An 11,217-nucleotide genomic window follows, 5' to 3' on the forward strand; every position below is an offset into this window, starting at 1 on the left:
AGTTTCAACATTTATTCCATTTATTTTGTTGATTATTGCTACATGTTGTGCATTTCAAGAGCGTAATAATGAACATCCTTTTTATGAACCAAAATTTTTAAGTTTTACAACCATAGCATTGTGTATCATTACAGTTGCGTTTTTACCTACATTCAAATATGTAAAGGGTAACTTCAAAGGAATAGTAATGGTGTTTACAACCTGTGTTTTTGGATTTACTTATATGGCATGCTTAATTTTGCCGAAAATTTATGTAGTGCATGCAAGGCAAAATCGTAAAGATTCTTTTTCTGACCCATACATTAAACCAAGTAAAGTTTCTAAGCCTGAAAAAGAACGAGAGGAGAATGGTTCTACAGAAACTACATCATCTGATATTAAAGTTAAAAATAAAAAACTTACTTCATCATTGAAGTCTTCAATTAAAACATGAACAATATTGAACTATTATTATTGGCAAATGTTTGTTCACTAATTCATGAAAAAAGTTTTTACATTTATCTTTTTACTTATGCTAAAAAAGGATTAAATTATATAATATAATAAAGTATAAATTTTACTTATTTAACCAGTGTAAAAAAAACATTTTGTTGATAAACTTTTTAAAAGTATAAAAATTAAAAAAGATATTCATCAAAGCAAACCTTTAGACTTAGTTTTGATTCTAAATAATATAGAAAAATTTGTCTTGAAATTTAAAAAGGATTTTTTAATTTTTTATTTATTTTAAATTTTCATTTTATTTCTTTTTCATATTCTGCTGAAAAATGTTTTAGATAAAATATTGTGAAAATGTTTTATATTTTGTATATGGTGCAGAAAATATAACAACTAATTATATATGTATAGCTATATAATATGTTGTTCTCACCCTATTTATTTTTTATCTCATTTTTCTAGGAAAAGATTTTTTTCATTCTCTTTTTACTGAAAAAGTTTGAGTGAAAGATCAACTTTTAAGTCATCAAAATTATAAACCTTATAGAAAAATTAATATATATATATATATATATATATATATATATATATATATATATATATATATATATATATATATATATATATATGCATACAGATCTGGCAAGTCTCCCCCATTTCGCGGGAATCTCCTAAAATTTGATGAGCAAGTTATCTCTCTTTTCGCATATACAAAAAATTCAAAAATTCTCTTGTTCTTATTGGCAAGTTTAAACCCAACTAAATTTCAACTGGATGGAACATTAGCAAGTATTAATTCATTTTAAATGAACAGACCAAAAAGTCAACCATACTTTTAATCACCTAGTGTCATTGAAAAAGCTAAAATTGTTGTTTGGGAGTATAACCCAAGAACATTCAAAATGTTAATAGTTGATGTTAAAATATATTGATGATGATGGAAAAAAATAGAAATATTTCAAATATTCACTTAGTCTAATTTTAAGGACCTTTTTTTTTTAGTGGTAAAAATATTTAGTGGACAAACACCTTGTGGTCGGACAATATAATAAAGTCTCCTTCATACCAATTTTGAAAACTTGACAGCTCTGTGTATATATATATATATATATATATATATATATATATATATATATATATATATATATATATATATATATATATATATATATGTATATATATATATTATATATGTATATATATATTATATATATTTTATATGTATATTATATATATTTATATATATTATATATATTACATATATATTATATCTATTATATACATTACATATATATTATATATATATATATATATATATATATATATATATATATATATATATATATATATATATATAATGTGTATATATATATATATATATAATATATATATATATATGTATATATATATTTTATATATCTATTATATATATTACATATATTATATCTATTATATATTATATACATTACATATATATTATATATATATAAATAATGTATATATATATATATATATATATATATATAAATATATATATAATATATATATGTATATATATGTATATATATATATATATATATATATATATATATATATATATATCATGGAAATGCATATCTTTGATATCCTCAATTGCATTAAAGTGTTTGTGTCTTAATATTAGATTTCAGTTTTTTAATATTTCAAAGAAATGGTGCTCAGTGAGATGTTTAAAAATATGTGCCACATTGAACGAAATCTCCAGTGCATAAAAGATTTGCCCCGTGTTGGTGTCAATAATATTAGAGATTTTAATGGGGCTTTTCGAAAGGTTTATTTTTGGTTATATAAGTTGTCATAGTCATAATACAATTTCCAAAGTCATTTTTTTGCATTGTGAGAATAAACAAACTTATGTCAAAATAGGGATTTATGTAAATAAAAAAAATTTACTTGAAAATTTTATTCTGATTGGTTCAAGACTTTAGGTGTTTGTAATATGCTATATAAGGAGACTTGAACTACATTCCAGCTACAAAATTCTCCAAAAATGACTTAGGCAATTTTATTACGCCTATGAGAATTTAATTGATTTTTATATATTTTTTTACATATTTATAGTGGTGGCCACTTAATTAAAGCCATACATAAGTTATTAACAAAATAAATCCTAATAATTAACACATTTAATTATATGCAGTACAACTAAATAAAACTACCAAGTATGAAATAGTTCGACAGGTTTCAATAAATAGGCTTTTGCTATCCTGTTAGTTCACCTATGGCAAATAAAAATGCACTCATTCAACAAACTCTACCAATCTGTGACAATACCCTGGTGTTATTTTTACCCAATAGTTTTACATAAACCAGCTTTAATTTGGTAACCAAAATAGCTTCCAATGTTTGATGCATGTCATTTCAACTTATGTTTAACTTCTATTCAACGGTGTTCAATATTCTTAAGATCCAACGAAGTCCTAGATCATGGATTCAAACTAAAATGTTATTTGTTGAAGGCCATCGAATTTAGCTCCTGCCACACTCTTAGCAGGGTAGCAGGGGCTAAATTCTGTCAAAATTTAGAATAATTTTGTAACTGCATGAATAGTGGCAGCTCATCTTACAATATAGACAGCTGCTTTATTTGTTGCTTTTACTCAAAGACCACATTGTCGGCAAACGGAGATTGTTCTTTAGTTGTGTATTTTTGTTGTGTCTGAAGTTTTGCTGTAATTTTGTTGGCCATTTGGCCTATGCATGCTGTTAGGTAGGTGTGAAATCATTTGATGTTACTTTTGTCAGAAAAAATAGCTTTATGCCAATCTTGGGTTCATGTTTTGTAGCATTTACAATATACTAACCTGTCAAAATTAGCAGCAAGGCAGCACCTAAAGGTTTTTAGGCTAACAATGATGCTGCAAACAAAGATGAAAAGATGAATAAATTAGTTGTAACCAAGCAATAAATTGTTCCATCATCTCTGGTACTGATGACTCCTCTGTATGCAGATTTCTTTTTGGCAGCAAATGAACCTGTTTTTACATAATTTAATGGAAGTCTAAAAATATCAACTCCATGTTTTTGTACAGGATTGTATAATGCTTTGTTTTAGTCCTTGTATGCTTGTAGGAAAATATTTTGTTTTGAAGTTTGTCTAAAATGTCTACGTTAAGTTCTTTATTATTTATAACATGAAGTCCTTCATTACTTAAAACAACAATATATTTGACCAGCTTATTATTTTCTGAATGCACGATATTTTATTTTATGCATGATTGCCAGAGATCATCACTATGCATTAACTGTTGTTACAATTTATTTTTGAAATTTTATTTAATATTAAGCCGAGACAGGGGTTACCACTGCCCAAATTTTTTTACTAGAATAGCCCCCAATATATATATATTTATATATATATATATATATATATATATATATATATATATATATATATATATATATATATATATATATATATAGGGTGTTAACCAGAAATATATTTTTTACCATGTTTTTGCGATATTCAGAATATTTATTGTTATTATTCTACAAAATATGGGACATTTTTATTGAAGTTGTCCTGTTACTTGAAAAACAAACAAAAAAATGCCATTGAATTTTGAAAAATTTTAAACCCATTGAGAATTTCACAGTATAAGCAGTGCCATTGGACTGTCTAACACCCTGTATATTTATATATGTACATATATATATGTATATACATTAATATATATACATGTATATGTATGTATGTATGTATATATATATATATATATATATATATATATATATATATTTATATTTATATTTATATATATATATATATATATATATATATATATATATATATATATATAAACAAATTTTTTTACATACTTGCCTTGTATAAAACATCATTGATAGTGTCATACTAAAATAGCCATCTTTTGGGACTTCAGTACATATATTGACTAAGGGTTTTAGTTTAAACAGGTATAATCTTGACATAGAGGACTAGGGGCAATATATTTTTTTTTTTAATTTTCAAAACTGTCAGGATCTAAATTCAAATCACACGCATGCACACACACACATACATATATGAATTCATCATTAGATATACACTGATGACCTCATACTGAAATAGGTAGCTGCAGGAGTTTCAGTACATACATTAACTGACTATCTAAGTAGAATATGCAAGGGATTATTACTACATCAACTGAGGGTTTGGGTTGGGACAGCAATAAATTTTTTGATTGTTCTTTTTTTTTTCTTTATTTTTTATAAATTTAAAGTTCACAATTTAAGAATTAAAGTGCACAAAATCTATTAGGAAATTACGTCCTTAGATACTTATTATTTGTTGCATATACATGTATATGCAATGAGAAAAGTTTAGAAAAAGAAAACCCTTGGATAATGTTTTATCTTTTACCAAAAATAACATTGATAATATTAATGAATTTAGTGTTGCTTTAAAAGCACTTAAATTGCATTATTAACAGTCCTTATGAACCCAAACCATTAACACTCCTACCATAATGTAATGTTACAGTTGACATTATGGTAACATTACAGTTTTGGATCCAATCGTACTGTATTAGTAAGTTGTAGTGTTTTATAAATGATTTAAAAGTTTTACTTTTTTTAAACATGTTCTTGGGAGTTTACTTTGAAAGTTAACTCCCAAGCTACTGTTGTTTACTATTATTAAAGGTTATTTTAAATTTTTTAAATAACCTTTAGTAAACTAAGAGTTATTTAATTATTTTAACGTAACAGTTATAAATAATAAACAAAATAAGTAGAACAATGAAAAACATCCAAAAAGTTGTATGTTTTGAAAATTGTTTTTTTTTAACCCCTTAAATAACTAATTTTATTGCTTTATATTTGGATGTGAAATCAAATGTTTATGATCATTAGCGAAAAGTTAAGGGTCGTGGGCCTGGCTCTGGACACGGGAAGACTGGAGGTACAGGCCACAAGGGTCAAGGACAACGTGGTACACAAGCTCGTATTGGCTTTGAAGGTGGTCAAACACCATTTTATAGACTAGTTCCAAAGCATGGATTTACTAACAAGTTGTAAGTGTAGAGTTTATTTTTATATCATAATTATTGTTGTTAGGATGATGATTGTTGGTGATGATAAAAGTGATGATGATGTTGATGATGATGTTGATGATGATGTTGATGATGATGTTGATGATGATGATGATGATGATGATGATGATGATGATGATGATGATGATGATGATGATGATGATCATGATCATGATGATGATGATGATGATTATAATGATGATGATGATGATGATGCATTTTAGATTCAAAAAAGAATATGCTACAGTGCAGTTACATCGTCTACAATATATGATTGATAGCAAAAGAATTGATCCTAATGAAAAAATAACCCTTAATACATTATGGAAGTCTGGTGCTGTTTCTGGAAGAATAAAAGATGGAATTAAACTTCTTGGCGGGGTTTGAACATTTAAATTTAGACAAGTTAAAAATAAATTTTTTTTTCTGTTTTAGGGTAATTCCATGTCAAATGACCCTAAAACAAAAAATCTCAGATTTCGCTGATTTTTATACAACTGAAATGCTTAGTAAAATAGTAATTCCTTGAAAATTTTAGCCTCTGGCTCCAAGAAAATCCTGAAATATAAACATTTACTTTTAGCAGATATTGGCCAGATCCCTCCCGTCCCCTCAGAATAGAAACATTTATTTGGAGGTTTTAAGTCACATAACTTTAAAAATATTTGATTTTTTTACTTAAAGATTTGTAACAGGCAATTTTTGGGGGTGAAAAATCCAATGAAATGATCAGAAGAGTAAAAAATTATTATTAGGTACCTGTAATTATCAATTTAAATAAATTCAGGCAATTTTTTATATACCTGTTTTAATGCTCAAGAAACCAATTTGGCCTTGATCATATCAAAAAAAAAGTATTGCACATTATTCTATATTCATTGATCTTTCAAAAAATATAAAGATTTTGATCTGCAAGTATATAGATTTCCATATATAGATAACAAGGCATGGCCCCCACTTTTTTGTAGCAGAATATTGCAATTAATTTCTCACTACCTTCCAGACTGGCTGGAGCTCTGAAACTTTTGGCATTTCTGTAGTGTCAATGAATGTACATGTTAAAATTGTTTTCAGGGCCACAAGACATTAGGAGGGACTGGGGCAAGTACCCCACTTTTTTCAGTGGAATCTTGAAGTTTAGATTTTTCACTACTTTCCAGACTATATATGATACGTTTATATATATATGATACAACAAATTATAATACGTTTCATTGGATTGGTATGATAAATGAAATTGACAATATTGAGCAAGATGTTGTGTTAACATTTATGCATCCACACGGTCCTTTTAACAAACTTTCTGGTCACCTAGAGCAGATGAGTGTTGGGTTCCAATTACCAACATAGTTTGTATCATTGATGCACCTGTAACAACAACTGGATATATGTATTCTTTGGCCATTGACACATCTAAGCAAATCTTAACGCTATCTTGATATATTTTTACTTTATATTTTTGTATTTTACTTTGTAAATAATTAAATAAAAGGAACAAGTACAAGCCAAAAAAATTTTTGAAGACAATATTTTTTAAAGTTATCTTTACATTATTGAAAATGCAAAAAAAAAAAAAAAAAATTTGGAGAAAATAAGTGGGGCATGGCCCCAGTCCCCTGGGCCACGGAGCCTCTGGTTGTCTGCCCTAGAAATAATTCTAACATGCATTCATCAGAACCACACAAATGCTGAAAGTTTCAGCTTTTAAGTTAGTCTGGAAAGCAGTGAAAAATCTAAATTTCAAAATTTCACTGAAAAAAGTGGGGCACTTGCCCCAGTCCCCCCTAATATCTTGTGGCCCTGAAAACAATTTTAACATGTACATTCATTGACATTACAGAAATGCCAAAAGTTTTAGAGCTCCAGCTAGTCTGGAAGATAGTGAGAAATCAATTGCAATATTCCGCTACAAAAAAGTGGGACCGTGCCCCATTATCTATATATGGAAATCCATATACTTGCAGATCAAAATCTTTATATTTTTTGAAAGATCAATGAATATAGAATAATATGTAATGCTTTTTTTTTGATATGATCAAGGCCAAATTGGTTTCTTGAGCATTAAAAACAGATATATAAAAAATTGCCTAAATTTATTAAATTGATAATTACAGGTACTTAAAATAATTATTTACTTTTCTGATCATTCTATTGGATTCGCCACCCCTGAAAATAGGCAAGTACAAATTTTTAATTAAAGAGATTAAATATTTTTTAAGTTATGTAACTTAAAACGTTTGAATAAACGTTGCAATTCTGAGGGGACAAGAGGGGCTTGGCCAACATTTTTCCAAAATAAAATGGTCATACTTCAGGAACTTCTTGGTGCCAGAGGCTAAAATATTCAAGGAATTTTTATTTTACTAAGAACTCTCAACTATGTAAAATCAGCAAAATCTGAGACATAGGGTGGCATTTTTATAAATTTCATTTATAAAAATGTCACCCTTTACATATACTTAAAAAGTTTAAAGGTCCATGTCAAAGTCATTTGACATGGACCCTTTAAACCTTTTAAGTATATGTTTTTTATGTTATTGCGTAGGGATCCACATGGTTTGAAGGTAAAATTGATATTGAAGTTACGCGTGCATCAAAATCTGCAATCGAGGCTGTTGAAAGAAATGGAGGCACTATAAAAGCTGTTTATCATGATCGAGTAGCACTTAGGTGCGCACTAAAACCAGAAAAATATGAAATAATGCCAAGACCTGCTCGACCTAATAACAAATTACTTTTATGGTATTCAGACCCAGATAATAGAGGTTATCTTGCTAATCCAGAAGAAATTAAAAAAAGACGAGAAAGTATGGTCAATCTAGGTCCTGTTGTTCAAAGAGTTTCTTCTCATGAAAAGAATCTGTAGTGACATTTAGAAAATCTTTTACGTTATGTTGCTTTTTCTAATGTTTAGAATATAATTAAATAACCTTATAGTATCTTATCGAGTTCTGAATAAGATAAATGGCTCGGATAATATATATAATAATAAGATATATGGCTCGGATAATATATATAATAATAAGATATATGGCTGAGATAATGGTTTGTTTTACTGACCCCCTTCCCTTTAAATTAGTTTAAAAATTATTCAGGAGCAAAAAACAAATTTAAAAATTATTCATTTTTATTCCAAACAGTGTTTAATGAAAATTTCGTTTTAAGTTTTTTGTATTTTTTGTTAGGTTACTCACTTTGACTACAACTTTATAAATTTTTATAAATTTATAGAGTTTTGTGGCAAATAAACTGATTATTTTTTTGTGACTAGGAAATTGTTTTTATAGTATTATAATAAACTTTGATTATTGCAGGGGCTCCAGCAATTTTTGGTCTTTGAAATAGCTAACTTCCAGACATGGAGCGAACTCAAAACATTTATGCTTATACTTATGTCAAATAAAAATACTTTGTAAAAAATTGCGATGATTGGAGCCTGGGAACAAAAAAAAAACACCAAATTTTCCCCTGTCTCAAACAAGAGCAATAAGTTGATAAATATTTTATTGTAGTATTTTCAACTAAATTTAAATTCATCAATGAATTTTAAGTTTAATAATCTCTCAGCTTTCGAAGATTATGACTACATAAAATTTGTTACCTCCTCAAATGGAAGGTGGGTGGAGGGGGTTCAAACTTTATATGTTCATAATTTTTGAACGCTGAAATATTTTACTATGAAATTTAAAATTTATCGATGAATATCAGTCTAGTTGAGAATAGTACAAAAAATATTTTATCAACTTGTTGCTCTCACGTTTGGGGCAAGGTAAAGTAAAAATTTTTGGTTTTTTCGTTCCTAGGCTCCAATCATCGCAATTTTTTGCAAAGCATCTTTATTTGACCTAAGTATTAACAAATATATGTTTGGAATTCGCTCCATGTCTGGATAAGTACGAGAATTATTGACCTAGCAAAAATTAAAGATTTTTAGTTTTAGATATTTAAAAATTCCTAAAACTGAAGATCTTTCTTTTTAGGTATTTAAAACTATTGTTTGAAATTTTAATGGAGTTGTGGAAGACAAAATATGAAAAAATTGAAAAATAATAAAGTATTCTAACTTTAGTGAAGACAAAATGATATACAGCTGTTTACATGGTGGTTCATCATTTATTAATGCTGAATGTGCTCTAAAAAAATTTAAAGAAAGATATTGCTGCACCTATTGATATTTTTTTTGAAACAATTGTTTTTTAGTGATGCAAGGTCTTTGTAAAATGTCTTTTCTGCATCTGTAATTAGTGGCGTATCCAGAATTTTTATGTTTTTATGATAATTTCAGATATTGTCAAAACTCCAAATTCAAGTATGTTCATTCTTTTGCTGAATTTAAATACAATGAAATGAAATTTTAAGTTTCATTGAATTATATTTAAACGTTTGATCATATAACATATTCAAAAACTTTCAAACACTAAAAGATAACTAAATGCAATTTTGAATATGACGATTAATTTGAATTTAGAATGAGCAAATTAAAATTTGAGGAGTGAATCTTTTGAAATATTTTTGTTCCCAGGCTTCCGTGATGATTAGAATAAAAAATGAAATTAAAGCAAAATTTTTTATTTTAAAGAAACAAATAACTTTAAAAAATTCAAAAAAAAAAATTTTTTTACTAAAGATTCGCCTTCACTTTTTAAAGAGACTTAGAGGAGGTTGGGAAGTGGAAAGCGAAAGCGCAAATAGCTCCTACTAACCCCCCTCCTCTTCCTCCTCAAAAAAATAAAATTGTAATAACAATAATTTGAAGATCTGTTTATCTTATTTTCGTTATAAGTTTTAGATTATTTTAGATTAAGTTTTGATAGAGTATTCCTAATTTTTAGCAATATTTTGAAAAACGTATTTTTTAACTTTATTTTGCTTTTTACGCTAATTAGCAGCAAAATAAAAAAGCATGCACAAAATTATTTTGTTTAACTCATATTTGAAATTTCAACGGATTGTTGAAAAATAACACGCACACACACAAAAAATGTATTTTATGGTTATATAAGATGCTTGACATAATAGTTATTTTTATATCATTTGTTTTAGTCATAACCAATAATTGTTTTTTATTTCCTGAATATTTACCATCTATTATTTATATATTTTACAGAATAAATAATGATAAAATAATACTACTACTTGTTAAATATTCAAGAAACAAAAAAAGTATAACGGTTATGGCTGAAAAAAAGTATAAAGAATATAAGTTATTTTTTCTAGCATCCTGTATATAACCATAAAATGCAGATTTTTAAAGAAGAATCGTCAAAATTTAAAAAGTACAACTCAAAAAAAAAAATCAAATTGAAGCAAGAAAATATTTTAGATCAAACCCTTGTCTACTTGTCCTACTTGTCCTATTCTTATAAAACAAATAGTGCATTCTATTTTAGCAAAAGAAATAATCTTAACTAAATTAAAGATTTTAAACAAACTGTTAATAAAGTAGTTTCAATTTTAATTTGAAAATTCCAAAATAATCTATGTCAGACCTTTTAAAAAGGAGAAAACATGACCAGACACTTAAGTAGAATTTAAGAAATGTGGTAAAAAAAAAAAAAACTATTTCTGGTGATGGATGGTCTGTCAAGTTATGGGAAGAATTAGGAGAAAAGAGTAAGAGAGGCAAAGCTGCGGTATTAGCTTAACAGCATCCAGAAGCACTGATCAGAGCATCATTTATGGCTCAGAAAGATATTAATACAGGTGAACA

At 26.9% G+C, this 11,217-nt stretch overlaps 2 protein-coding genes across 2 annotated transcripts in view; both read left to right on the forward strand.

The window, feature by feature from the left end:
- Window positions 1-854, forward strand: part of LOC124805767 (metabotropic glutamate receptor 3) — a 3,182-nt gene extending 2,328 nt beyond the window's left edge. The window contains exon 1 of the mRNA XM_065796323.1: window positions 1-854. This exon is cut by the window's left edge and continues 2,328 nt beyond it. Coding sequence (XP_065652395.1) covers window positions 1-433 — 433 coding nt within the window. The 3' untranslated portion in view covers window positions 434-854.
- A 1,212-nt stretch (window positions 855-2,066) lies between these two features.
- On the forward strand, window positions 2,067-8,441 carry LOC100200403 (large ribosomal subunit protein uL15). Its single transcript, XM_065796324.1, has 4 exons — window positions 2,067-2,248; window positions 5,329-5,489; window positions 5,732-5,888; window positions 8,053-8,441. The coding sequence occupies exons 1-4, from the start codon at window positions 2,129-2,131 to the stop codon at window positions 8,371-8,373; spliced, it is 759 nt and encodes a 252-aa protein (XP_065652396.1). The 5' UTR covers window positions 2,067-2,128; the 3' UTR covers window positions 8,374-8,441.
- Window positions 8,442-11,217: the final 2,776 nt, after the last annotated feature.

This window comes from Hydra vulgaris, chromosome 04 (genome assembly GCF_038396675.1).
Source record: "Hydra vulgaris chromosome 04, alternate assembly HydraT2T_AEP".
In the NCBI taxonomy this organism is placed as follows: Eukaryota; Metazoa; Cnidaria; class Hydrozoa; order Anthoathecata; family Hydridae; genus Hydra; species Hydra vulgaris.

Bases quoted from the DNA above. Each gene is read 5' to 3' on its own strand.
- LOC100200403 (XM_065796324.1), top strand. From the start codon at position 2,129: ATGGTGCTCAGTGAGATGTTTAAAAATATGTGCCACATTGAACGAAAT. The intron at 2,249-5,328 runs GTTTATTTTTGG...TATGATCATTAG, and splicing joins TTAATGGGGCTTTTCGAAAG to CGAAAAGTTAAGGGTCGTGG. The intron at 5,889-8,052 runs GTTTGAACATTT...GTTATTGCGTAG, and splicing joins GAATTAAACTTCTTGGCGGG to GGATCCACATGGTTTGAAGG.